This window comes from Suillus subalutaceus (genome assembly GCF_016647625.1).
Source record: "Suillus subalutaceus strain FC151 chromosome Unknown DFJ58scaffold_2, whole genome shotgun sequence".
Lineage (NCBI taxonomy): Eukaryota > Fungi > Basidiomycota > Agaricomycetes > Boletales > Suillaceae > Suillus > Suillus subalutaceus.
In genome coordinates this window covers 208805-233814 of record NW_024540251.1, presented here as the reverse complement: position 1 = coordinate 233814, position 25010 = coordinate 208805, and the positions used below count along the sequence as shown (strand labels likewise).

The window sequence follows — 25010 nt, the reverse complement described above, 5'->3', positions numbered from 1 at the left end:
ATGTCTGATTGGACAGAATGTACTTCAGAGCGGACAGGATAGGGTATGAATGGAGCAGGCTAGCTGCAGAGGTCCAGGGGTCCGGAGTACAGGGGTACATAGGTCTGGAGGTCAGGGGTAGTTAGATAGTGGGGTAGATCCTGGACAGTACAATGGACAGGGAACCGGGAACAAGTCAGGATGAGGGGTCTGGAAATAGGCACAGAAGGCATGGGAATATTATCAGATATAGATCTGGAGCATGGTATTATCTAAACACATGATGCCCACCATATTTCGGATGACCCAGGCACCCTTCTGCAACCTCTTTATTGAGGTTTGCTCATCTTGATGTGCGTGTGCACACACCTGAGCTTTCACACCCACTTCACCTTGTCCACCATCATCCATGTCTCACTGCAATTCAACGCCAAGCTCATTGCCCAATCATGCTGAATCGTGATGGCGTCTCTATCTCGATGCATAGGCAGAACACTTCATCTGGTCGGTCATACTATCATTACGCATCATCATCATCATCATCATCATCATCATCATCATCATCATCATCATCATCATCATCATCATCATCATCATCATCATCCATCATCATCACCACCACCACCACCACCACCACCACCACCACCACCACCACCACACCTACCTGCTCTCCACCATACCGCATGCGGACTCATTTGAGGGGGTGTAATTGCTGGAGCTTGTGTACTCACAATTCTGGGGGTGTTCATTGCCTATATGCACATGATGAAGTACTGCTAGGGGACCATAGCGAAACCATTGTATCACATATAGACGAACTGGCAATCATGCATAGAGTCCCATTGGAGAAGTTGCTTAGGTGTTGTTCACTTTCTCACTGTTTTGTAGTTTATTCATGTGCTTATACTGTCTTCCTCACAATGTCTCGGTCGAGGGTGTGTGTTAGAGTTTGGTTTTTCACCCTTCGTCATTGTTCATTGTTCAGATAATCCTGACTACATATATATACCTACGTTGTAGACCGTCCTCTTCTTGTTGTCTCCCACCATGTCATAGACACTTCTTACATTGCTGTTCTCCAGCTTCTATACACAGGGGTGGTAAGCCCTGTGCCAGAAGGTGGGAATATGAGTGCTGGGCCTTGTGGAGAATATGTTTGACCTAGATGCAAGGTGGAGAGTCAAATATTCAGGCCAACTACTGGGGGTGTGGAAAGACTAGCAAAAGAAACTGGGATTCAACTGCTGGGCAAGGTCCCACTTGAGTCTTGACCCAAGAATTGGGAAGAGCACAGGATATAGTGTCAGTTTTTTGAACAAATACCCCAACAGCCCTGTGTCAGATGCATACCTTGATATCACTGACAGTGAGTGAGTGCTGTCTATCCCTTGGGTATTTTAATGATGAATTATTTTTTTTGAGATCAAAAAGATATTGGGAGGCAAGAGTGCCCTGTAATTTTAGCTGTTTTGACCTCATTGAAATTTGCGACTCATGTGTATCGATAGATTCTACACCGGAAGACTATGATGATTCTATGCAAGACAAAATTATATAGCTAACTCCTTCCCCCTTCCTTCCTGGTGCGAGCACTGAACTCCATCGGCATCTCACTGGGTGGGGCATCTGTTTCGGATTCTTGCCCGACAATGAATTTGCCGATAGGTGCCACACCGGCCAACCCCCCCAGCAGACCTTCTACACTCTCGTGGATTGATACAGTCGACAAAGTCCGCAACAATTTCCGCACTGCTACTTCACTCCCTGCTGCTGTTGTGGTCGAGGCCGCACGGGAACGAGCAGGTAAGATGTATCCTTCGTTAGGAAACACGATACCACTAGCACTGGTCGGCAGGCCATCAAACATGGGTACGAATGGGTGTTGCGTGGTTGATGCTGGTGGTGAGCTATACGTAGATGTGGACGGCTGGCGTTGTGGTTGAAGTATGCTGGAGCGCCGTGCGTAATTAATGACGGGGTCTTCAGGCGTGCACGGGCGGAAGTGGTCCAAGGTAGCTGGTGGGACAAGACTATCCGAGACTACAGTCTCCTTTATAACTTCGGGGCTATCCATCCTCCGCAATTCAGAAACGCTCTCTCGGGACTCCAGAGGCTGTTCAGGGGAATCAGGAATCTCTCCGCGAGCATTTTCATGTGGGCCAGGCGCTGTCGGCTCGCGTGTGATACCTCGCACTTCCATCCTGTAATCCTCTATTTCTTCCCAAAGTGCCTTCCTGAAATCTTCAAGGGTCTCGAGCTTCTCGATGTCTCTCCACTTTTCAAACGCGGTAGGACAATCGGGCTCATCGGTTTCTTCATGGTAGGATGCCAGCCAGGGATGTGCAAGCGCATCAGGAACTGAGATGCGCGCCGAAGGGTCAAAAGACAGCATTTTCTGCAAGAGATCCAGGGCTAGTGATCGCATAGTCATCAGTGTTGACCTAGTGCCATGGAAAAGCTGGAGTCACCCTGCACATCAGCAGTGGGAAGCAACTTCCACAGCAGTGCGGCCTTCTTGACTGGAAGTGAGCGGATATAAAGTTGTGCCTTCCCATGATGTCAGGACTGGACTTCTAAAGCTATGATGCCTATCTCTACCTTATCGCTCCCAATTCGATTGATTACATCCTCTTCTGGGGTTCCTTTACAAATAGAGATCAGATCGCGAACGAAGGGTTCGTTGAAAACTCACCGAGAACATCAAGAATCTTGTTTAATTGATCAACTGTTGAGGATAAATGTAAGTATGATCAAACGTCAACCCAGTTCGACGTTCGCGATATACTAACCATAGCTGTACGCATGACTGTGAGCTCGCCGGAGTTGATACATGTCTAAACTTACTCTTTACCCTTGAACAGGGGCCGTCCAAGCATAAGTTCTGCAAATATACAGCCTATCGACCAAACATCGACTGTATCCACAGTTCACATTTACAAGAAGGATCGATTTATGGGACGAGCTCACTGGCTCTCGTGTATCCTCTAATAGCGGCCTGCGTAAAGAGAGACATTATGGCTGTGATAGAAAAGTCGCACCTGAAGGCCAGCATGATTTCTGGCGCCCTGTACCACCTGGTGGCTACATACTCCGTGAGATGGCCCACTTGCTCATCTGGGGCAGAGCCAAATCCCCGACTCAAGCCAAAATCGCATATCTTCAGTTCACAATCGGAATTAACGAGTAAATTGCCTGGCTTCAAATCCCGGTGAATGACGGCGGCCGAGTGGACATATTTCATGCCTGTTTGTCAACATATTGATAGTGATCGTGTAATAAAGCAGAATAAATTACCACGAAGAATCTGGTATAGGAAATACTGCACATGTTCGTTGCTTAAATGCTGGCCGGACTTTATGATTTGGTGCAAATCCGCTGCCAAAGGTTCAGCGCAAGGTTCAAGTTGTAATCTGAACGTTACCTTCCATGGGCTAGATAGAAACCATTATAGCAGTAGTTGAACACGTCGACGGCGGGTTAACGCACCTCCATAAAGATGTAACTAGACTAGTGGTAAGCCTCTTACTGCCAGTACTGAATGGAAGCTACTCACACCTCCTGAAAATCGGGGGAAATGGCATCCACATCAATCAATCCAGTAATGTTCTCATGACTTGAGAAATGCCGAAGGAGAGCAATCTCTCTCAGTGCCCGTTTCGCAAGCTGGACTTTGTCAAATATTCGAGTGACGAGTTTAATGGCCACCGTTTCACCAGAGATCTCGTCCACAGCAGATCTATCTCGGGCACATCAATACCTGAGTCAACTACAAAAGCTCCGAACCTGTTGCTCACACGACGACGCCATAAGCACCTGAACCCATTTCTCGTACCAGCTTCCAGCGCTTCTCCACGTGAAACATCTTGCCGAAGGAAGTCATAAAAGAGTGATACCCTCTGGCGCACCTAGTCAATGAAGCCGGTAATGGCGAGGGTAAAATGGATCTCACCGTTTTCTCATGTGGTGTTCTGGGAGCTGATTAGACGGTCGCCGTGTTCTTGATCGACCACGATCTTGAGTGCCAGAACCTGGTGATGGTATCGGAGAGGATGACTCGTCGTCGCTATGCGACCTGCTCCGCCTGGCATCTGCTGAACGTGACATCGTAGGGACCAGAGCAGGCCGTAGTGCTTAACAAGGACAAGATTGGATGCCTGAGCGCAAAGAAGGGAACTCGTAGACGTGGCAATCTTTCCCCACTAGTACTATCGCAGAAGAGATCTGAAACTGCAGTAGAATTGCTCGACACCGGGTGCTGAAATAATGTTGTGATTGAGGATTTAGCCGTCCTCACCGCATTGTTCGACACGATGCATTACACCGATAACCTCTGGGAGAATGGGTCGTAATTATTCCGTCTTCCGAATATACACGGGGATAAGCCACTTTACGTCCGACGCGTAACAATTACACCAATGAAATAGTGGAATACTGAAATAATGGAATAGTGGAATACTTAAAGAATATTCAAGCGCTCAACATTCTATGCAGGAACCGAGGCCATGACCACATCTGGAGTCGCTGGTGCAACAGGAGATGCATCATCGTCCTCACCAAATATATCCAAGAAACCAGCCACTCGTGCCTTGTTTCCAGCCCTTTTAGTGACATACTCTCGCAGGCCAGACTTTAGACTCGGTTGCTTGTCAACAAGTTCGCGAAGCTGCTCCTTTGGCAGTTGCAGCAATGCGCCAAAGCTTGCCGGCGCAATAACCTTGGCACATCGTATAAACCCTTCCCACAGGTGAGGATTTTGCCAAATTTTTTTGGTGATCAGGCGAGACAGCAAGGTGGTAGACACGAAGCCAACCAACGTTCTATACGTCGTGACAGCCTGAATGACCTATTTGGCCGTTTATTAACTGCAAACATAAATAGCGAGATTAACTAACCGTACGAAGGAAAAGAACGGGGAGCACAGGTTCATCCACGATCTGTTGCATAACCACCGCTAGAATTTCGGAGCGAAAAACATCAGTCATTGAGAAGCAGACACCAATTGCTGCACCGCAATAGGTTAGGTTAGTAGGCGGCCGGCGAGGAGAACGTCACTGTCACCTTCGATCGCACTCTTGAGACCAATCTCTTTCTCAGCTTCATGAAGTAAAACCATCAACTCAGCCGGCGTCAGCAGCTCACTTTGCCTGACACGAGGCAAATTTGATGACACGCTCCCAAAGGTTTGTGGAGGCGTCGTGACAACGGAGCTAAATACAGATCGAACCAGATTTTTGGGCTCTTGCTGACCATTCAGGATGGAGACAATTCGAGGCAGGTATTTCAGGATGTCCGGCTTCGAATAACTACATTTAGCAAGACGACGATCGACTTCCACGAGGACATACCTTGTCCATCTCTGCGATGATTGGAATCAGGAAGCGAGCATCGAGATCACGGTCACTAATGAGGCCCTTCACCAACGCTACGAGTTGCGCGCTCGGCCTCCCATGTTCTGTAAATATCGTCAGAACACGTAAGGCAAGAGATTCACTCCCCGGCGGGCATGTGCGCATGAGGGTTAACAATTTGCCATTGCTTGAACCTAAAGATTTGATAAGAGCAGTGATCAAGTCTTGAATGGCTTCTTGAACTGTTAACTCCATTTGGCCATACGCCGTGAAGATCCTGAAAAGGCATCAGACAAGAACTGCGATTATAAGTCAGGATCGGCGCACTCATCCAAGAACTCCGGGATCTTGACAGATAAAGCGAATAGGAGTTCAACGTGTTGCAGTACGTGAGCCTTTCGGGCGGGTAACTCTATCTCTTCTGGTAGATACGGCGTCTGCAGAAGGTCTTCGGCAGGAAGTTGACCATCCTCCATATTTTCGTCGCTTGCGCCAGCTTGTTCATCAATGACCTTTGGCGCCTCCTCTTTTGATGGACGCTTTTGCAAGCGGCGCAATATTTGAAGAGCGAAATCACGTATCATACTATCCATGGGTTCAATGCCAGGAACCCATCTTCGCACAGTATTAATTGCTGCGCGCCTGGTCACAGGATCTGCAAGAGATTGACATCGGGGTTCAACAAAAAAACATTGACATACCTGGATGAGTGGTCAACTCCAAAAGGACTTGAAGGGCTTCTACTCGGAGGGATGGACGCTCTAAAACAAACTCCCGAAGACTGGTGAACCCAACATGCATCCTGTTGATTGCTCGAACCGAGTTATGTCAAAAGAATACACGAACGAACGTACTTGTCAGGGTCAACGGAGAGATCGCGTAACAGACCGAGGACATCAGGGGGAACGGAGGGCAAATCCAGTAGAAACCGTGCAAAAGCTTTGTCCTTGCCATCGGGCTTACCCTCAGGCTTGCCTTCCAAAACGGTCTGATACGTGGAAACCACTTGATTGAGCCACGATTCATAGTTTGGTCGCTGGAAAGCTTGTCGTTGACCAAACCTTACGAGAAAGAATAAAGACACAGTACGCACCCAATGAGGATCATCTGCCATTCTGATGCGATCGTTGTACCATTCTTCATTCATCCACGTCGTGACAAGACGAAGCCTTCATTGCCGTCAGTAAATAATTGTGTAATGATGCAACATCGAGAACATACCGTGAAGGGAAATCGGCCATAATATAATCGCATAACGTTTGTCGTAAATTATCTTGCCGTGAATAGAAGTCAACTTTTGTCTCGGCGTCCCCACCGTCCTCTGGCGTTGGCGACTGGTCACCATCAAGATGCGCCACCCGTGTGACCATCCGAACAATAAATAGCATCCACATATCGGTAGGAGAAGCACCAGGCCATTGCGATGATACGATAGAATCAACCTTTAACTCCTCCGCTCCGTCCCATATTCGGCCAACCGATCCACGCATCAAAGCATTTCGTTCAGCGTCAGTCAATTCTTTTGGTCCGAGTAGTGTAGAATCGATGAGGTCAAGGGTGAGCGCTTCCGGAAAATCCGCCGGAATTGTCTCTTCCTCCGCGATAGTCTCGTCCCCTGAAAGCTACAGCGTACAATTAATTGTAATAAGCGCGCGTCACCTGTAGGTAGGTAAAATGTTCTAACCTCCATGTTGAGCCTATCAGGTTCATATTCCATTTCTTCTTCGTCAATGTCCATTTGAAGTGGATCTACTGGCTCATCTTTCACAGTAGGTTCCACAGAAGGCCCAGGGGTGGGCGTTGCTTCCGGTGTAGGTTGGGCGGGTTGCGGAGTTCTAGAGACAGGAGGGCCAGGAGCCAAGCCTCTGCTTTGTCTGTAGGTTTGTACCAACTCCAGTAAGGCTGGCTCTGTAAATGCTTGCAAATTGGCGACAATGAGATCGGTTATGAGTGATATCGGAAGCGTAGTGAAGTCAAAGTTAGCTAAGAATGCAGCAGACGCGTTCCCGGCAATGTCAACATCGATTTTCATACGTTTAGCATCAGACGGATGCTCTGCTGGTGTGGAAGAAGGTCGTTTCTTGGAAGCTTCCGTTGCAGGCACAGCAACGGCAGCCTTTCGTGCCTTTTCCTCTGCGGAGGCTCTTTCCATGCGAGCAACTTGTAGGGAGAGCGCCTCGTTGATCTGAGCTCCAAAGGAAGAGCCATGGGGTCCTCTATGCTCGACTTCAGTACACCTAACTCGACACCGCCATGACGTCACTCACCTCGAAATATGGATGAGCAATATACGAACAGCCTTTTCGACGCTTTTGACAGATGATGCTGGGAGTCCGGACAGAGCGGCAGGAGTCCAAGAAGAGAGTGACGAAACGACTAGTTGTACCAGGGCGGGCCTTTGTTTAACTAAATTGCTCCAGGAGTGAAGTATCGCGCTCAAAAGCTCAGGGTTCCTTTATGACAGGGGTCAGATACGCGAGTACTTACAGATATTGGATGAAGATACTCACTGGCTAGTATACAACATAGTGATCACGCTCTCAAGAAGTTTCATGCCTTCCGCTTCTAAGGTAGGACCTGGAAGGAAGGGGTGATCAACAGGGACATTTGAAATGTTGGGGTCATTCTTGTTCTGAAGCTATAGATTATAGAACATATGTCACAGTGAGCGTGCGTATAAAAGAGAGACTGGTGGAAGTGTACCCTAGGGTCCGAGATACCGCGCGTTTGGACAATAATGACACGCTGCATGAACTTAATGGCAGACACCTTCACACCGGTACTGGCGGTTGGTGACCAAATAAACTCTAGGATGCGCGCTTTGCATTGTGACAGTACATCCCATTGTTGGCGTAGGGTACGGTTTGTACACCTGTCACACAAGGTGATATCAGACTCTGTTAACTCCGGCAATAGATGACTTACAGAGAACGGAAAAGGAGTGGGTAGACGGTCGTCAAGCACTGAATGGACACCTTGATAGTACGTGCATTTAAATCATGCAGCAAAACGGCCAGCGTATCGACCGACTGAGACGCAACTAAGAAGTAATAACATTAAAAGACTTAGACGCTGGCAGTACTCAAAGATGGAACTAACGTTGTGTGCGAACTTCGTTGGACAGATTAGAGCGAGAGATAGCAAAATGCAGGAGATCAAGCACCCATCTCTTGAGTAGAGAATCACCGGCACTTGACACAGTTTTGATGAGCGTTGTACAGAGGATGGGTATGGGATTTGGGTGCGCTTCAAGGGATTCACGTAAAGTAGCAAGTATATCTCCTTGTTCTTTAGAGTCTGCCGGTACTGCTAACGCTGCAGAAAGTGTCTGCAGCGGGTCAACCGGATTTCCTGCCATCCTTGCAAGCTTTGGTGTTTGCAACGTTAAAGCTTGTCTGCAGCTCTTTCTGAAAACTATATCCTGTCGGAGTTCTAAATCACTACTCTACAACAATCATGGTATGGGCGATGAACCAGCATGTGACAGTAGAGACTCACAAATGATTATAGGCAGCTCAAAATTCGCAAGGAATACAGACGCTTCTTGAAGCAGAGAAAGAAGCAGCCAAGATTGTGCAGCAGTCGCGTCAATGTTGGTGTCGGTCTAAATCGATTTCATGTGACTGACTGTTTTCAACCAGACCGCCTTCAAAGATTGAAGGACGCACGCTCGGAAGCAAGCAGAGAAATAGATGAATACAGACAGGCCAAAGAAGCCGAATTCAAATCATTTGAGGCATCGGTGTGACATTCACTCTCTTCACTCACGCACAACCTGACATAGCGAGTAGCACGCAGGAGTCACCTCAAATGCACAGACTGCAGTAGACAAGGAAACCGGTATAAAGTTGCAGGCCATTACAGATGCTTATGAAGCAAACAAAGATGCGGTTGTGAAGAAACTACTGGACCGCGTTCTATTGATCAAGCCCGAGCTGCATCGGAATCTCAAGAGGGCTGGTGGTACAGAATCACAATGATTCAACTTCATTGCTATGGACTCGACTTGTACAATACTACATTGGGTGCTTCAATGAGCAATAATACCCTCAATCTGATAATTAAAGGTTCGTACGAATTATCGAATAAATATCAAGGAACGACAAGATTGCAAGGTGCAGAACAAGATACATAACATGGAGCGACGATGAATGGAATCAAGCATTCAATAACCTAGGCAGCACACTGATGTTAGCTTGACCTGGAGACTGTCGACTCACTAGCCAGCCACGGTAAGCCGACAGGCATGCTAGTTGAAGCCGTGGCAACTGAAGGACGAGTAGAGTAATCTACTTGTGGGGCTGAAGGAAATGGTGATCCAGTTTCGTCTCGTGAGCCCTGGCTAGCGGCTGGGAGATGTTGTCCGGATGCTTGCCAACTTGCTGACGACGGTGATGGATTGCCTTCATTGGCTCGTTGCCAATCTAAAAGACCGCTCGACTTTAGTGAGGGTAACGATAGTGCCGGGGATACGACAGCAACTGGCTCCGTATTCATATGCCTAGGATTTGGCGGCATTTGTAAGGCAGGATCGATATTAGCATCATGCGCGATGTTTCTCTTCTCTCTGGAATCAGGTTGTGGTGGAGGAGGCGGATGTGCATGGGCTCGAACATCACCAAAAGGAGGCTGACCGAAGAATCGGGCATCAGGAGGTGGGCGCACCGGCGGTGGGTATACCGGAGATGTGGCTATTTGGGGTGCCGCGGCCTCCGGTGAGTGACTAGGAACGGGTGTAGAGTCATGAGATCCGCCGGAGTTGGACGCCACTGGATGCATGCGACCTTCCGCGGACGGTGGAGGTCGTACGTTGTTGGTGTAGTCAGGTGGCGGTGGAGCTAAGTCTGGGATACGGACACCAAACATCTCTTCAACCTGACTAGACCATTCATGAAGTCTTTGAGTTCTCTCCTTACAATATTTGAACAAAGGCTGTGACATCGGTCAGCGTGAGATGACTGAGGAAATTCAGAAACCATACCCAAATTGCAAGTGCCACTATAGGTGTCGTCAGTGAAACGCCTAACGAAACATAATCACGTTATAACACTCACGGAGGATACTTTTTTTCGCTCTGTCACCCAAAGCAGCGAGAATCTTGTACAGGCGCTCGCGCGCCCAAGTTGGACCTCCGGGTATAGCCGTACGACAACGCTTCCTAGCCTACACAAAGTATCGCCATATCCGTCGTCTTGTCAGCGTTTAAACACTTCAAGTCAAATCAAGATAACCCACGTGATTCAGTGCATAAACACACGAGCAGTGGATAATGTGCATTACACAGAAGCACCACGCTCCCATGTTGGAATTCGTGGCAAACAACGCCATTTGAGTAGCAAAATTCTCGTCGGTGAAACGAAGACTTTCAGGAAGCGATCTGTCCCACGCCTTCGGAAGCGATTAATATGGTAGATCTGTATGAACCCTGAAATTTCATCCTTACGTTGAGTTTATTGTCAAGATCCAACAATGTGTTGACGGGATGTTTGCCAGACTCGCGGTCTAAAAATGAAATTGAATGAGCACATGCGGGCTCCCGCGAAGCGACTAGCGCTCACTCTCGAATTCTTCCATGGCCTTTTCTATCCTCTCGTGTATAGAGAGGACACGAGTTAGCTGCCCGGTCTCGGATCTCGATAAAGGACTGGGTTTGTCCAGATATTCTTGACGAATCAAATGAGCTCAAGGCCGAAACGATGGCTCGGCGACTAACCTGGGATAGCGTCATGTACAGTGAACAAGAAGGTCGTCTCATCCACAGGGAGACGCAATTTCAATTGCGATTCCTCTGCCAACATAGGCCGTTGGTAGAGAACAGAACCCAGAACATCGGTTATATGTATGAGCCAGAAAATACGACGTGCGCATTCTCGCTCGATGGACGCATCAATGAACTCCAGCGAAGGAGTAGGTGTCAGGATCGGATTATCAGCCCGATACACACCCAGCTGTTCGATAATCTCAAATGCGTATACTGCAAAGTACACAACGTAAGCGCTGACAACCATGGAAATGGCAAATTTCCATACCATGATATTGCCCTCTCCAAGATGACTTAGCCATTCGATCATGCAACTGCAGGAGACATAGAGCCTGCGCAGTTGCGAGGTTCCTCTCGCAAATCAAGTTTTGGTCTTTATCGAACATAAGTGACGCTGCCTCTTGAAAGAACACCTCTCCAGCAAATCTTGAACCCCCTTCCTTAAAACAAGGACGCTGCGAGAGAGGTGCGGCAAGAGCACATATTGCAAGGAGAAGGTAAGAAGGGACGAGACCATGAGAAAGGGCATGATGGAATGAAGGCTCGTGGATGATCATACGCTGAGGTTGCCGGTGTGCAAAGAAGACTGCTCCGGTGTATCAATTAGTGTCAGTAGTGTACCGCTATATGGGGTAACTTACGGTGCACGAGTTCTCTTGTGAGTGACGGGTCACGTTCCAAAGAGCGCTCAGTGTTTGGTAACGGCGGCGGAGCTAAACCTCTCAAAGACGTCTCAATAGGAGACGTCGACTGACCAAGGTCCGGCCTAAACCGCTTGCGCGATGGAATGTCTTCATCAGGGTCGACATGGGTCCCAAGTGTCTCGTCTTTCTGCAGTGCATGGACGGTGAAGGATGGTTGGTTACCCTGAGTACCGTCTGGGTGTGTTGCGTACGAGCCCTGACGCGGATCGGCTGGTGCGTCTGTGTTATCCCCTTTGCGCGGCCTAGGTGCAGGTACAGGTCTACCCGAAGCGTCTGTGTACGTGCATTTCTTGGAGGCGAAGTAACTAAAAAGAACATGAATGAAGTGACAGATTTGGAAATATCCGAACGTTTTTTTTGGATGACGTACCAGTTGCTGCAAGGAGCTGAAAACAGGGAGGTCAGAATTAGCATAGCATGGAGGCTGTTATGGAAGATAACGTACCTGTTCCGTCACAGCGTCGTTTGCTTTTGTGGCAAGCATCGCATGCCTGCGTAGTAAGATGGTTAGTGCGCGTCCTGAACGAGTTTAAGGGTGCATACTTTTGCTAGGCGTTTACGCTTCGGACCCTTCATGAACGCAATATTAGCGTCCATTCTATCAGAATCCTGGGAATTGTCGACGAGGAAACGGGAGCCATCTGGAGGGGGTTGGTTTGGGGGAGCAAAAGTGATTGCCTGCATCGCTGGCTGCTGAAGAGAGCGAGGGAAGTGGTCCATTAAAAAGCAAATAATATGGGACTTATTATGCCAGACGAGGAGGAGACATGCAAGAGAGAGAGGATGAAGGAAGGAGGAAGAGGATCCGACGCCTGGTACTAAAGAAAGACGCAAAGAGGATATGAGTTTAACTTCGTTGAACTTATTAAGGAGAGATACATGACCCAGCAGAATGAAATGAAAAGAATAATTAAAAAGATAACTCACCTAGCAAGCTATAGACAGATAATGGTTAGTGTGAAGAGATTGTAAAGCGTGGAACGTACCCTAGTACTTAGTAGATAGTTCGCACTCACAAACCAAATGGCACTCACGGCAATTCGAGGAAGCCCTTGCAATAACCGATCAGTCAATACAAATTAAGCCAACCCGCCGGCCGCAACCGGCTTTTCCCACTTCTTCGCGCCGGCGGCTTTGCTATTATTACCGATCCTGCGGTAAGTACACTAATAGTATTCATCAAAGACGTGTTAGCTCTTCCCAATGGGTACCCAGTTACATTACATTTCATGAATCATCGGTCACGAAGAACAAGCTAAAGCCTCCCACCAATGGCATAACAGATAAGAAAAACGGCAAGTGTCGGCGGCTTTCCTTTCTGTACAGCTTTTTACGTACTTACCGTGCCTCATTTTCATGCCGCCGGTGATTACCTACAAACAAAATTTCAATATATTTTACGATAAAAATTCCGACAACAATTCCGGCGGCCATTTGCACCGCACGACCTATTATTGTCCAAGATCGCAATATATTCTTATTCGAACGTTCCAAGGGAAATTCATCATTATTACGGTGCATCTGCTCGCGTGTTTTCGTACAAGAACAACACTTCGTAACGTAATTAGTCGAAAAGACCGAAGCCCATGTCGTCGTCGGATTCCTCCTACGATGTCAAGGTTTGATTCTAGTTCCAAGATATGCTCAATCTTAAAGGGACTAACCTTCTCCTCCTTCTTTTCTTCCTTCTTCTCCTCCTCGACGGCAGCGGCAGGCGCTGCTCCGCCGGCTGACGGAGCAGCAGCGGCGACGGCGCCACCAGAAGGAACCTAAGTATTGCGACCAATCAGCTCCTGCGACTTGTATATAACTCGATCGAAACTTACGGACGACAGCTTAGCAGAACCCTCAGCAATCAACTACGGAAAAACATGTCAGAAACGGGTGCAGTGAAGTGTAACCGGGAAAACAGAATCTTACAGCATTGATGTCCTTTTCCTCGAGTTCAGAGATAAGTTTGTCGAGCCTGTCGTCATCGGCCTCTATCCCGACAGCACTCAACACCTTCTTGACGTCGCTAGCCGACGGAGAGGCATTGCCACCAATTTGGAGGAGAAGGTAAGCAGCGATATGACGCATCTGTTAAAATCACAGAAGTTAGCGTGTCCCACAGACGTGCCATATGCGAGGATATTCGAGACATACTTTAGACGAGTGTTATTCACAAAGATATGTATAGGATGGGGGTGCGGGCAGCTACAAATCACTAAGAAAATATATTTAACATTCCCTTCAAGCCCCGTGTAGAAACACGAATCATACCTTTAATCCTCAAGGGAAGACCTGTAGATTCTATCCGACGACGTTGATGATGTTGTTCCCCTCTAAGCTTCTGCCAAACTTCGGGATTGGTACTATACAGCACCACGTGACCAAATTCAGCCACAATTTCTATATTTGATTGTGTTCTGACTCCGCCTCAGGATTGCCGAAATCGCTGCTCGCTGTTATCCACGACAACCGCAAGACTAATTCACGACGCAACATGGTGCGCATTGACCTTCGGGAGTAGCAAGACAAATGGGCGCTGATTTATGACCGAATGACAGGCGGATTCATCGGTTACTGACCCCTCGGTCGCTGCTGAGCTCAAGAAGAAGAGAACCTTCCGCACGTTCTCCTACCGCGGAGTTGACCTCGACAAGCTCCTTGATATGAACAATGAGGAGGTGAGTCTTTATCGCGGAACCTCTCATGTCCTGCGCTAAGCCTCGAATCTACAGTTCGTTGAAGTATGCATCTCGCTTTCAGTCACCGTTGCCTTAACCTGATCAACATATTGTCTAAATAATAGCTCGTTCACGCACGTGCTCGCCGACGGTTCGGTCGTGGCCTCAAGCGCCGCCCCATGGGATTGATCAAGAAATTGCGCAAAGCTAAAAAGGAAGCTCCCCCGAATGAAAAGCCCGCAGTCGTCAAGACCCACCTCCGTAACATGATTATCGTTCCTGAGATGATTGGCAGCGTCGTTGGTATCTACAACGGCAAGGTTTGTATTGTCCTAACCTTCTTCGCGATGCACGACTGAACATACCACCACAAGGTATTCAACTCCGTCGAGATCAAGCCTGAGATGACAGGCCACTACCTCGCTGAGTTCTCGTGCTCGTACCGACCAGTCAAGCACGGTCGCCCTGGTGTGAGTGTCTTGTTCTTATATCTTGGATGTTTTCTTAATGTCTTCTGCACAGATCGGTGCCACGCACTGTAAGTTTTCATGGAATCTCTCGCGGAAATCGGACTTCATACTCAATCTTTCCTCCCACAGCGTCTCGTTTCATTCCTCTGAAGTAAGGCACTGGGTTCTTATATCTTTTGCATGTCCCTCTATTAGCTTTACTACTTCAAAATATATGCGTATGCCTATATGCCATACGAAACACATGCCGGTCTCACTTGTAACGGTCGGAAGCAACGACAACATGCATGCAAGAGTCCAGCATCATTGGTCTCTGAGGCCCATTAATGATGAAAGGTACAAGATAACGTTTCGGTTGGTTAAATTCATTCAAAATTGCGTACATTCGAATGCACAGGTATAATGAGTATTCTGCGAAGTATTCGTCCGTGTCATACTGATAAGTGAAACCGTACGGTAAACTACAGATAATGCGAGAAACCAAAAGATGCTTGGGGCAAATGAATGTTAGAGCAGCCGCAATGCACAGCAAGGCAAAAGAGTGGAAGTGAGTCGCCATTATGATGACAGAATCTAGAGTCCAACGGGGTCATCGTCGGGGCGCTGCAGTAGCAGGAATTCCGTTGGGCGGTGATGACGAGTGTAGGTGCTCGCCGCTACTTCGCGGATGCACGTAGGACGATGGTCGAGGAGATGAAGATATGGTACCAGTGATGGGTCGCTGAGCAGTGGGCCAGTCCGTTTCGATCGGCTGGGGATAGCGAGGTTGTTGGTGGCCCTGAATCATAGCCACACCTTGTGATAGGGAAGTCGGTTGCGTAGGAGAAGAATATGACATGGGTGAATGAATGATACCTGGATGTGAATGTGGCGACTGCTGTCGGCCATTCCGTGGTTGAGATTCACTCGGAGTTGATGTCACCTGTGGTCGATCTCCGGGTGGCGAAACGCGGGGTGAGTTGGCAAGGTTCGGCGAACCCAATGATGCTAATGGCGGACGCCCGTTTGCTCTGAGGCGCATGTATGTGTCACATTTCTTCATGAAATCCTTGCTTGGTAGCTCCGTGCTGTTTGAGAAATATTCCTGATCATGAAGGATAGGCAGGAACTCCTCGGGAACCAAATAAAACTCATCCTGGTTCTCGAGTAACGAGGTTACCACGCGAATAGCCCCAAAGCTCTCATCTCGAACGGCGTCACGCCCGCGTGAGTATAAGATGCTAGGACATATGACCGTTGCTAGATTCGATAGGTCCATCTTGCTGCCAGTGGACTCGTCCATGTGGGCGAATGACGCCACCCATTTAAGGAACACAAATAGCACCTCCATGGTGTCACGATGGCTCTTGGGAAGAAGTAATGAAACTAGATGGAGACAGCGCCTTCGCTCTGCCTCCGTAGAAAGGGCTGAAAACCGTATGTCAGATTGCGAATCATTTGAAAGTGTGAAGACAGACACTGCGATGCAATGAGCAACCGGTGTAACTTGAACGTCATGAGTGGCTCTGGCAGTTCGCGGAGGAACTTCTTCAAGAGAGCAGCCAATTGTACGGGGTTGTCTTGTGTGAGATCTACTGACGATAAGTCGTGGTCGATGGCTTCCGTGAGATCCTTCAGTCGCCTGATATTACCATTCTTGCGGAAGATGCCCTCCACCGACATATCTGTAAAAGACAGGATATCAAAACACAGCCAGGATCACCGTAAATAACATACCCATCTGCCTCATGGCTGAGACAACATCATCGATAAAGCTTGGCACCCTCAAGGTTGCACGGCTTGCTCCCAACAAGGAATCTGACCCTTCTTTCTCAACTAGGAGCTCAAGTAGAACACCAAAAACACCTATACATAATCGATCAGGTGAACCCAATACTTGGGAATCGTGAGGAACTCACCCTTTTTCTTGACGTTCTTTTTGTCTCCGGCTTTGAACAACTGTTTCCAGAAGCCTCCCTTTTTTGTCTCTACCAGTTCTAGCAGCTCATCCAGTTCGAGCTGATCCCGAAGCGGAGATCGCTGGAGGGCAAGGACAGCGGAGTGTTTGACGATAGTAAGTTCGAGTGCGCTCAACTCGGCGACATGCGGTACCGTGCTCTGGCGTGGTAATGAGCGCTGCTGTTCGCGAGCTTGCGCAGCCTCCATCAGCTGAGGTATGTCAGCTAACGTGATGCCGTCATCAGGGGTGTTTAGTGGGACATCGTCTGGGCTGCCTGCTGGAGAGTTGGGTGCTGACTCGTCCACAATCTTCACCTCTGTGTTACTACGCCCGATAGTAGAACGAACAACTTGCGCTTGATAACTTGTATCCAGCGTACCGGGGGTGCGAGTTTGCGCTCGCGAAGGAGGTTGTGATGGCATTCCTGAGGAGCCAGGCTGGGAAGGCTGACGCCCTGGAACCAGTGTCCCTGGTGGAGGCGCCCTCTGAGGTTGCGGGGTTTTGATATCTTGTTGCGATCGTTGAGCATGCAGTGGCTCCGAGGGCTGGACAGTTTTGCCTGATGGACTCTCCACGATCGTCGATCGTTTAGGTAGCCGTGCTGTAGCAGATAGCTTTCGATCCAGATGTACAGATTTCATGCGCATTATATCGCCCGAGTTACGATAGGGATCTTGGTCCCCTGGTTTGGGGTTGACGCTTGGCATCGTAGAAGCAACTGACAATACACGCTTACGATGCAAAACATCGAGTATGAGGGATGGGAACATACCTGGTGACACAGGAACCACACCCTGTTGCTTTAAAACCAGGTACAACCTACGCAATGCAATGTTGAGCAGAAACGCATACTGCTCCAGCCGAGAGACGGCCTGGAATCCATCTCGACACCCTGGATGCACGTGGTCCGTACACAGGGTAACAGTAGGAACTTCACCATATGAGGGGGTGTCCTTAACCGAATCAAGCTCGTACATAAAGATGCCGACATTTGCCGGTGGTCTTCGAACAGAAGATGACTTCGATGGGTCCTTTTCGCTTTTTTCCTTTTCCTTTTCTTTGTCTTTATCTTCTGGGGACTTGGGTGGCGTCGGCTCTTTCGGTACCGGAATAGCAGCTACCTTGTCACACCTGGCGCATTGCAGACACTGGGAGTGCCAACGCTGATAAGTCCCCAACCGAACACAGTCTTCTTCTACTGCTTGGGTACACTTGACGCATCGGTCTGAGGGCGGATTGGTGACTGTCAACCGAGATGGCGAGTTTGCTGAGAACGGGGATTCTCCTGCATTTTCTGGCGCTAGACTCCTGAAGCCGTAAGTGACGCCCTGTGTACCAATGTTTGCTCCTCTCATAACCTCACCACTTCCGCCTTTGATGATCCGGCGAGCCGCTGGGTCGCCACTTTGCACCGCGAGTAAATGTAGCTTATCGAGGAATGATGGCATAGCCTCCCGGACGCTTTGTTCCCTCTCCAGTTTCAGTGCGCCAGTTAATGCTATTCGGATGAGGATCTTGAGATAATGGGCTATTCCTGTCACAAGTGCAAGCAGTTCCTGTGTCATTCCCATTCTGCGCGACCCAGTTTCCTGGGTACGTGAAAGAAGGGTGAACAGATCAACCGTTTTTCGACAAAGCATGCGGGCTTCTCGGACATGAGACATTCCTTCAAACCATGTAAGCGATACCGGGGACAAAACACGAGGCATACACGCACCTTTCAAGTTAAGCCTAGCAGAATGGCATTCAAGGTCATCGATGGTGCCGAACAAGACTTCCACGTGTAGAATAAACTTCTCGGCCATCCTGATGGCATCAAGATATTGCCCGTTGCTGACCTGTCGCAGCATATCAGATATACACGCAGCGCTTGATTCCTCGAACGCCGAGAGAACCCTGTAATGTAGACGTTCAGTTGTATTTCAAGCCACGTGGGAAGTACTCACGTCCAGATGCGATAGACCAGCTGCTCCATCCTGACTTGCTTGTCCTTCAATGTGGTCGGAGTTTCTCGCTTCTCTTCCTCGACGTAGGATGGTTCCAATTCCGACCCATCATTGATCAATACGCTCGATCTCCGTGAAACTACTTTGACGTTCCAAAACTGGAAGGCTGAGTGAGAATTGACACAAAATCACGATCTCCTAGAACGAGAACCTTATTGATCATGTAACATTCTGGATGCCAGCACTCGTCCCTCATGTTACGATTGATCTCAACAAATTGCTTCAGGATGGCGCTGCTGCAACCTGCGCATTTTGTCGCAAAACGTGTCGAGTAGTGGAAATGGCAATAAACGTCTCCATCGTGCTCGTAGTAGGAGTCCTGTGGGCCAAAAAGGGTCGGGCATAGGGAGCAAGTGAAGTGTTCCACGTGATACTTCTTGTCTGTATAGGGATATTAATTATTAAGAAAGGAGTGATGAGTAGAACCACTAACTGCATGCCGTAATATAGCTGCCTCGGAGAGCAAGCCCACATTTGGCGCATATAAGATTCAGGCGACGGAAGTAATCCCGTTCACAGAGGGGATGTTGTTTGCCATCAGGCCCATCAATGGGAAAGAACTTTGACGCGACGACATCGCCGCAGTCCTGACGAAAAATAAGCGGAACTGGGTATCTGAAAGGTCAGGATGTTCGTACCAAGCATTTAAAGCAGTTCAAGTGGTATACGGTGCCTAATGCGCGGACAAAAGCGCCTTGCATTGTGTTTCCACATGCGGAGCAAGGTCTACACGGAAGAAGTGTCAGATAAGGGATCGAAACCACATACTACTATGGGAGTATTTGTAGAGGGAATGGCGGACTCACGATTGTGAGATGTTAGTCGATGTGGCAGAGGACGTGGATGTCATGGGACCAGCCTTGTTTGGGGAACTAGAGCTGGAGGACGCAGAGTGTCCGGAGGAATACGAGATTACACTGTCTCGACGCCTCAACTCTACGTTCCTTTCGGTGTAAGAGGTAAGATTATATGGAGTGGAACCATTGGGAGTGGTAGGACGGCTACGAGAACGAAAGGCGGGTGATGGAGGCGGGAGAGAAGCGGGGATACCATTTGAATCGTAAGGCCTGCTTGAATTGGCATGATTCAAGTCATCACTATAAGCATGAGGCACTAGATCATGCTTCACGGAAAGGTTATTACGGTTAAGGTCCTGGGTGGAACCAAGGGTAGAAGCTCTTGTAGGAAAATGGGGACGATCAGGTAGACGAGTAGTGGTTGTCGGTGGAGCATAAATAGAACCTCCGAGATGAGATAAACCATCCTGCTCTTTGCGCAGACGAGCCGTTTCTGAATCAACAGACATAATGATCCCAGACCTGACTACGATGATTAGTACCCCCAAAGTTAATTGGAACAGTTCTGAGAGAGATCCTTGACGATTTTCATGCGGAACCTAGCGGATGTATGTTCTAGGAAGCGATGAAGTAGAACGAAAGCAAGCTAGAAGCACCACAGCTGGAGAACGGTACAAAAGCAGTGAGGTCTACTGAGGAACGAGGATCACGAACGTGACAATATGTCACGCGTCACAGTAACCGCCTTTTCTGATCATCTCTTCCGTTACTCTACCAGTGACAACTTGATGCTCACAAAACCCGAACCTGTGTTATGCCATATGACCTGTTAGAGGTTTATAGAATCAGACTGTGGGAGGTCTTGTGGAGACCCAAACTCCATGTAGAACCTGGTTTGTAACTTGTAGAGATACCTGACAGGTACTACTCCACGTTGCACTTCGCCGCTACGTCAACCGCATCTGGTGTAACGTAGTTCTGCCCAAGTTTCCTTGCCAAGGCTCCGAACAGAACCCCGGCCAACAGAACACTTTCCCACAGAAAAGACTAGTAATGGCGTTTGGCCATCCACAGCGACAGTTTATGCAGTTAGTAAGTGAGTCGACCAGATAATTACGCCTCATGTCACTAAAATTGAGCCAACTTATATATGCAGAGTGCGGTTATATTAGTTCCGATGACAGGGACTGGATGACTGTTCAGAAAATTCGTTCCCGTGCTCAGTTGTTGATTGTAGGCAGTACTATGGATGCGAACTTGAAGGTGTCGATTTCTTTTGAAATCTTTCCAACCTCAGAGCCATCGGGATATCTGAGTTTCAATCTTTTACCTCATGGCGACACGACCCATAATGACCTTCACGACAGTCAAAGATTGAAGGTTATAATGGATCCTGCCCTCATCGATGTTCGCTTGTCTCTTCCGACATCTCCAGACAGATTTGACATTATGTACAATGGGTCAAATCTTTTCATATTCCAATCGAACATTAAGCCCCTTCAGGCTCCCCCGTGTCATGTGCTTTGCTGTCGTGGGTGCCTGTAGCGAGTTGTCTCTCTCTCTCCCGGACATCCTATCAATCTTCCGTCATGACTCCCCGACCATCAACCTCTCGACAATTAATTTCCTGCTTGATGGTAACCTTCATGTATGCTACCATGTTGAAGCCAGCCAACGAATCGACATCTTCATTATTGATCGTACCTTGTTTGTCGGTTGGAGCAGCAACGAATCCCTCACCACTCCTTGCCGCTATGACCAAATACGTTATTTCAAGACTAGGTTATCAGATAGGGATAATAGCACTTGTATCGTCTCTAACATGCAATAGAGTTGGTGCGAAGCAGCTCACCTAATAGGTGTCGGCAGGGGTGACGAGGTGTGTCATCAATGTTGTACAAGCACCTCGTGAAGCTCATCGTATCTTGTACTGTCACTCGTCAGTATATCGATAATCTTATGAATCTCATCCATATCCCGCACACGTCATCGACATAAACGACACTCGGAATGGCGTGTTGCATTGTTTCCTGTGCGTGCGAATTATGATCAAACTGCAGTCTCCCCGTCACCGCCATATCGCCGTGTATCCCTTTCAGTGTCGATTTTTAGCCGATCCGGAATATATTATGATCGCTCACCGTGCACTTGGTTGAGCCCACCACAAGCAGAAAGCAGACACCACCGAGTTCTCGTTTCCAAACAGGTTTTGCGTGGTCTCTGAATGCTTGGAGTCCCCATGGCTTATATGCGTGAGCGTTCACAACTTCAAAAAGTATGCTTGTCCATTCCTGAGGCGCGATACGGATCGATTGACCACCAGACAGGCGAATGAAGCTGATTTTCTGGATCTCCTACAGGTAATGCCACACCTCCACTTGAAGGACGGGTTCAATGGGGTGGATGTGGAGGGTATGACTGCGGAGAGCAATCGTCAGTCGCCAGCGTTCGCAGCAAAGCGCTATCGCCGTCAGAAAACATCGCTCAAGAATCACCTTCGCTTTCTCTAGATGATGTGTCATGACATTCAATTGGTCGTCGAGGTGCTTTTGGCGTCACCTGGCGTGGTTTGGTCGCAGACAACCAGAAAGTGGTTGTGGTAATCGCATGGGATTAGCGACAGCGCGTCCTTTGCGCATCGGCCGAATACTAACAGTGTTCATTGCTCAATGCGCTAGAAGGCGAGAAAATAGGACAAGGTACGACGCCACTGAACTTGTCATCGTCCGAAAATGTTAATTATATACTGCTACTTAAAATTCAGATCTCGGAGCTGGAGCAAGCACCTACTGGGTCTTGGCCAAATCCACTGACAGAATTTCATTTTCCTGTGTGTCGTCATTTTCCTATTTTACATTATGCGCTCTTGTTACATGCGACTACTAAATCTATTGTTACCTTGGATCCACGGGTCCAACATCTTTGCCCCACTACGATCTGAGCTACAAGAACTTCTCGCCTATTTAAGTGGCTTCTACAGGTGACTCTAACATCTGCAGACCTTTGCATTATCGGCTACGACTAAGGTGAGATATTTGACTGTTACTTCACATTCAACCTATCCTTACGTTGCGCAAAGCTATTTGATATAGGTAAATATACCAGACGTCTGCATTACCGCGTGCTACAACTAAGAGTATCTATTTAATATAGATCCGGACGACACTGCTATTGTTCTTATACCCGAATTCTTGCTCGAATCCGTAGCAAACACTGAATTTTAAAACCTGCTGTCAAGCTACAAAAGGTAATTCTTGCACCTGACCGAGGTTTTGTTTGCACTCGACTGACGACTCCGCCCCACAGATCTCCCAGGATGCACATCGATGAAGACTCTGCTGTATTGGCTGAGTCTATGCGCGTCCTTCGTTCTCGCAGCAATGGTCAAATCCCCATATCACGCCTTCCAGACGATATTCTCCTGATGATCTTCGAACTCTTCGAAGAAGAGAAGCGTCTCAATGGACGCGATAACCGTGATCATATACATGCGACCTATGGAATCGATAACGTCCCTGCTTGTCTAGAAGTCACACACGTCTGCAGACACTGGCGCAATGTCGCTCTCGGGTGCCCGACTCTTTGGACATTCATCAATTCTCCCCCTCCTCTTTGGCTAGATGTCATGCTTCAGGGGTCGCAGAAGGCTCCTTTGGTCGTTACCTACAAGCTTCCAAGGTGGTCACGGTCTCCCATCTCACTAGAGGATTGCTTTGAGAAAGTCCTTTTACACCTTCCTCGGATCAAACACCTCAAATTACGCACATATCAAGAATATGCCGGTCCCGTTATGGATCTGTTATCATCTCGGCCTGCATCAATGCTCGAAACGTTCAAATTCGAAGTCTGTGGCCCTCTGCCAATGATGTCCATGTCAAACACCATCTTCCAAGCACAAGCACCCTTACTTCGGCACCTCGAGGTCAATTGTTTCGACCGCAGATGGTTATCGTGCGTTTTCAGTGGGCTTCGAACTCTACATGTGGGAGGAACCTCCTTGCCGAACCTCCTTTTAGCTCTGCGATGTATGCCTGCCTTGGAGCAGTTTATGTTCCAGTTCGAGTTGCTAAGTTCCGACCAACCAATACTCCCTGATAAAGTGCCACTCGCTCGGTTGAAAAGTATAGCGATAGAGGCCTCGCTCGCAACTGCTGTGCCTCTTTTCGCACATCTAGCCCTTCCCGCTGACGTCAAGATTGCTCTACATATCCCATCAATTGAAGGGACTCCAACATTTGCTGATTTGTTTTCGGTGATGCCTGAAGGATCTGGTCCCGTCTTGCGGTCGCTGCGTGCCATCAAATTCAGGCCAGGTCCATGGTCTATGGCTGTGCAATTTAGCACGTCGACGGCAATCAATTCCGACTATTCCTGGAATCCACAAGATAATAACATACGACTCTCGATCGAATTCGTCTACTGACACATCTATTACGTTCCGCATATCGCCGCTGAAATTTCGCGAAACATTGTATTCGATATATGTCGGATCATGGCGCAACGCAGAGGTCAAAACTTATTTTCTGGCGAGATCGAATCCATGCATCTGAAGGGGTGCGAAGACTCGGACTTCATTAGAGGCTTAACCACTGCGCTCCGGATTGAAGGGTCGTCAAATGTAACGTATCCCTCGCTCCGTGTTCTGGGGCTCTGACGTATGCAGTTCAGCGGTGATGAACTTCAAGAACTTCGGGATGTCTTGAAAATACGAGCCCAACATAATGTCCACGTCCACGACCTCCGCCTCACGCGATGCAATATTTTTACGGCTGATGAGGTGCAGCTTTTTCGGGAAGTGGTTGTGAACGACATTGAATGCGACCAACATACTCTCGAACACTCTTGATCGTGGTTCCAGAGCGACTGCCGCTATCCTGTTTCCTTACTAGACTGACATTTTGATGTGTTTTAAAGTACATACTTTTGTTCTTACTTATCGTCGACTGATGTATCTAATGGTCTCCCCCAGACAGACCCAATATACCCCGGATCCATATCATTGTAATGTCTTGTGCTTGGCGATAATTGGACCCCTCCAATTTGTGTACGTCCGTCGTCCAAGCACGTAGTTTCTCCCAGCGCAGCTACAAATGATAGTGCGTCAGACTATCCACTAGTACTTACGGGTCTGGTTAGGAAGCCACGCGCACAGATGTTCTTGAATAGACTCATCTGGTCAATCCATAAGGATTCCTATACGCCGATAATATAGGTCTTGGGAGCTGCGAACCTTCGCGGGACCGTATGGAACCTGCATGGAACCAATTGAATCAAGAATTGTATGGTGGCGTCCCATTTTTTACCCGTGGTGGTGGATTGACTGGCCGTGCCGCGGTG

The 25010-nt window shown here is 48.4% G+C and overlaps 8 protein-coding genes across 8 annotated transcripts; 3 read left to right on the top strand and 5 right to left on the bottom strand.

The window, feature by feature from the left end:
* Positions 1–1537: 1537 nt before the first annotated feature.
* Positions 1538–4083, bottom strand: DFJ58DRAFT_649651 (kinase-like protein; the record flags this gene model as incomplete). Its single annotated transcript, XM_041381535.1, has 12 exons — positions 1538–2391; positions 2448–2526; positions 2578–2621; positions 2672–2704; positions 2769–2773; positions 2824–2893; positions 2947–2963; positions 3018–3222; positions 3274–3389; positions 3533–3715; positions 3774–3875; positions 3929–4083. The coding sequence occupies 12 exons, from the start codon at positions 4081–4083 to the stop codon at positions 1538–1540; spliced, it is 1863 nt and encodes a 620-aa protein (XP_041250810.1).
* Positions 4084–4498: 415 nt separating this feature from the next.
* DFJ58DRAFT_865602 (Symplekin tight junction protein C terminal-domain-containing protein) lies at positions 4499–8685 on the bottom strand (the record flags this gene model as incomplete). Its single annotated transcript, XM_041394161.1, has 15 exons — positions 4499–4822; positions 4872–4981; positions 5038–5272; positions 5325–5604; positions 5655–5982; positions 6029–6129; positions 6170–6363; positions 6421–6496; positions 6549–6949; positions 7012–7543; positions 7595–7780; positions 7838–7965; positions 8031–8199; positions 8253–8367; positions 8427–8685. Coding segments are annotated over 15 exons (3438 nt in total), but the record flags the coding sequence as incomplete, so codon positions are not given.
* Positions 8427–9386, top strand: DFJ58DRAFT_177809 (V-type ATPase). Its single transcript, XM_041379062.1, has 4 exons — positions 8427–8786; positions 8838–8919; positions 8969–9069; positions 9119–9386. The coding sequence occupies exons 1-4, from the start codon at positions 8784–8786 to the stop codon at positions 9305–9307; spliced, it is 375 nt and encodes a 124-aa protein (XP_041250808.1). The 5' UTR covers positions 8427–8783; the 3' UTR covers positions 9308–9386.
* Positions 9387–9518: 132 nt separating this feature from the next.
* Positions 9519–12512, bottom strand: DFJ58DRAFT_649717 (fungal-specific transcription factor domain-containing protein; the record flags this gene model as incomplete). Its single annotated transcript, XM_041381538.1, has 12 exons — positions 9519–10259; positions 10309–10325; positions 10382–10490; positions 10563–10715; positions 10771–10829; positions 10886–10990; positions 11041–11301; positions 11357–11674; positions 11730–12097; positions 12163–12178; positions 12238–12283; positions 12336–12512. The coding sequence occupies 12 exons, from the start codon at positions 12510–12512 to the stop codon at positions 9519–9521; spliced, it is 2370 nt and encodes a 789-aa protein (XP_041250807.1).
* A 768-nt stretch (positions 12513–13280) lies between these two features.
* DFJ58DRAFT_754518 (ribosomal protein 60S) lies at positions 13281–14133 on the bottom strand. The gene is made up of 6 exons (XM_041388005.1): positions 14055–14133; positions 13938–13998; positions 13713–13871; positions 13619–13651; positions 13457–13561; positions 13281–13398 (listed from the first exon to the last, which is right to left on the bottom strand). Exons 3-6 carry the CDS (start codon positions 13869–13871, stop codon positions 13357–13359), a joined length of 339 nt encoding a protein of 112 aa, XP_041250806.1. The 5' UTR covers positions 13938–13998; positions 14055–14133; the 3' UTR covers positions 13281–13356.
* Positions 14134–14143: 10 nt separating this feature from the next.
* Positions 14144–15277, top strand: DFJ58DRAFT_694191 (40S ribosomal protein S15). The gene is made up of 7 exons (XM_041383430.1): positions 14144–14280; positions 14342–14461; positions 14516–14524; positions 14587–14781; positions 14836–14931; positions 14984–14999; positions 15061–15277. Exons 1-7 carry the CDS (start codon positions 14278–14280, stop codon positions 15084–15086), a joined length of 465 nt encoding a protein of 154 aa, XP_041250805.1. The 5' UTR covers positions 14144–14277; the 3' UTR covers positions 15087–15277.
* Positions 15262–20379, bottom strand: DFJ58DRAFT_754510 (uncharacterized protein). Its single transcript, XM_041388004.1, has 11 exons — positions 19683–20379; positions 19515–19602; positions 19310–19463; positions 19028–19257; positions 18817–18974; positions 18588–18766; positions 17643–18536; positions 16830–17588; positions 16648–16776; positions 16389–16595; positions 15262–16338 (listed from the first exon to the last, which is right to left on the bottom strand). The coding sequence occupies exons 1-11, from the start codon at positions 20180–20182 to the stop codon at positions 15521–15523; spliced, it is 4116 nt and encodes a 1371-aa protein (XP_041250804.1). The 5' UTR covers positions 20183–20379; the 3' UTR covers positions 15262–15520.
* Positions 20380–20457: 78 nt separating this feature from the next.
* DFJ58DRAFT_909760 (uncharacterized protein) lies at positions 20458–24354 on the top strand. The gene is made up of 10 exons (XM_041395150.1): positions 20458–20769; positions 20830–21124; positions 21219–21321; positions 21505–21552; positions 22034–22106; positions 22217–22272; positions 22330–22372; positions 22438–22503; positions 22654–22699; positions 22980–24354. The coding sequence occupies exons 1-10, from the start codon at positions 20727–20729 to the stop codon at positions 24094–24096; spliced, it is 1890 nt and encodes a 629-aa protein (XP_041250803.1). The 5' UTR covers positions 20458–20726; the 3' UTR covers positions 24097–24354.
* Positions 24355–25010: the final 656 nt, after the last annotated feature.

Coding starts and splice junctions, on each gene's coding strand:
- DFJ58DRAFT_177809 (XM_041379062.1), top strand. Junction 8,920..8,968: donor TGTGCAGCAGTCGCGTCAAT/GTTGGTGTCGGT, acceptor GTTTTCAACCAG/ACCGCCTTCAAAGATTGAAG. Junction 9,070..9,118: donor TCAAATCATTTGAGGCATCG/GTGTGACATTCA, acceptor CATAGCGAGTAG/CACGCAGGAGTCACCTCAAA.
- DFJ58DRAFT_754518 (XM_041388005.1), bottom strand. CDS start 13,871: ATGCGTCATATCGCTGCTTACCTTCTCCTCCAAATTGGTGGCAATGCC. Junction 13,562..13,618: donor GTTCTGCTAAGCTGTCGTCC/GTAAGTTTCGAT, acceptor CGCAATACTTAG/GTTCCTTCTGGTGGCGCCGT. Junction 13,399..13,456: donor AAGAAAAGAAGGAGGAGAAG/GTTAGTCCCTTT, acceptor TTGACATCGTAG/GAGGAATCCGACGACGACAT.
- DFJ58DRAFT_694191 (XM_041383430.1), top strand. Junction 14,782..14,835: donor TTGGTATCTACAACGGCAAG/GTTTGTATTGTC, acceptor TACCACCACAAG/GTATTCAACTCCGTCGAGAT.
- DFJ58DRAFT_754510 (XM_041388004.1), bottom strand. CDS start 20,182: ATGTCTGTTGATTCAGAAACGGCTCGTCTGCGCAAAGAGCAGGATGGT. Junction 18,767..18,816: donor CTGGTCTATCGCATCTGGAC/GTGAGTACTTCC, acceptor TCTACATTACAG/GGTTCTCTCGGCGTTCGAGG. Junction 18,537..18,587: donor TGCTAGGCTTAACTTGAAAG/GTGCGTGTATGC, acceptor CATGGTTTGAAG/GAATGTCTCATGTCCGAGAA.
- DFJ58DRAFT_909760 (XM_041395150.1), top strand. CDS start 20,727: ATGGCGTTTGGCCATCCACAGCGACAGTTTATGCAGTTAGTAA. Junction 21,553..22,033: donor GTGTCGGCAGGGGTGACGAG/GTGTGTCATCAA, acceptor GATCTCCTACAG/GTAATGCCACACCTCCACTT. Junction 22,273..22,329: donor ACAACCAGAAAGTGGTTGTG/GTAATCGCATGG, acceptor GAATACTAACAG/TGTTCATTGCTCAATGCGCT.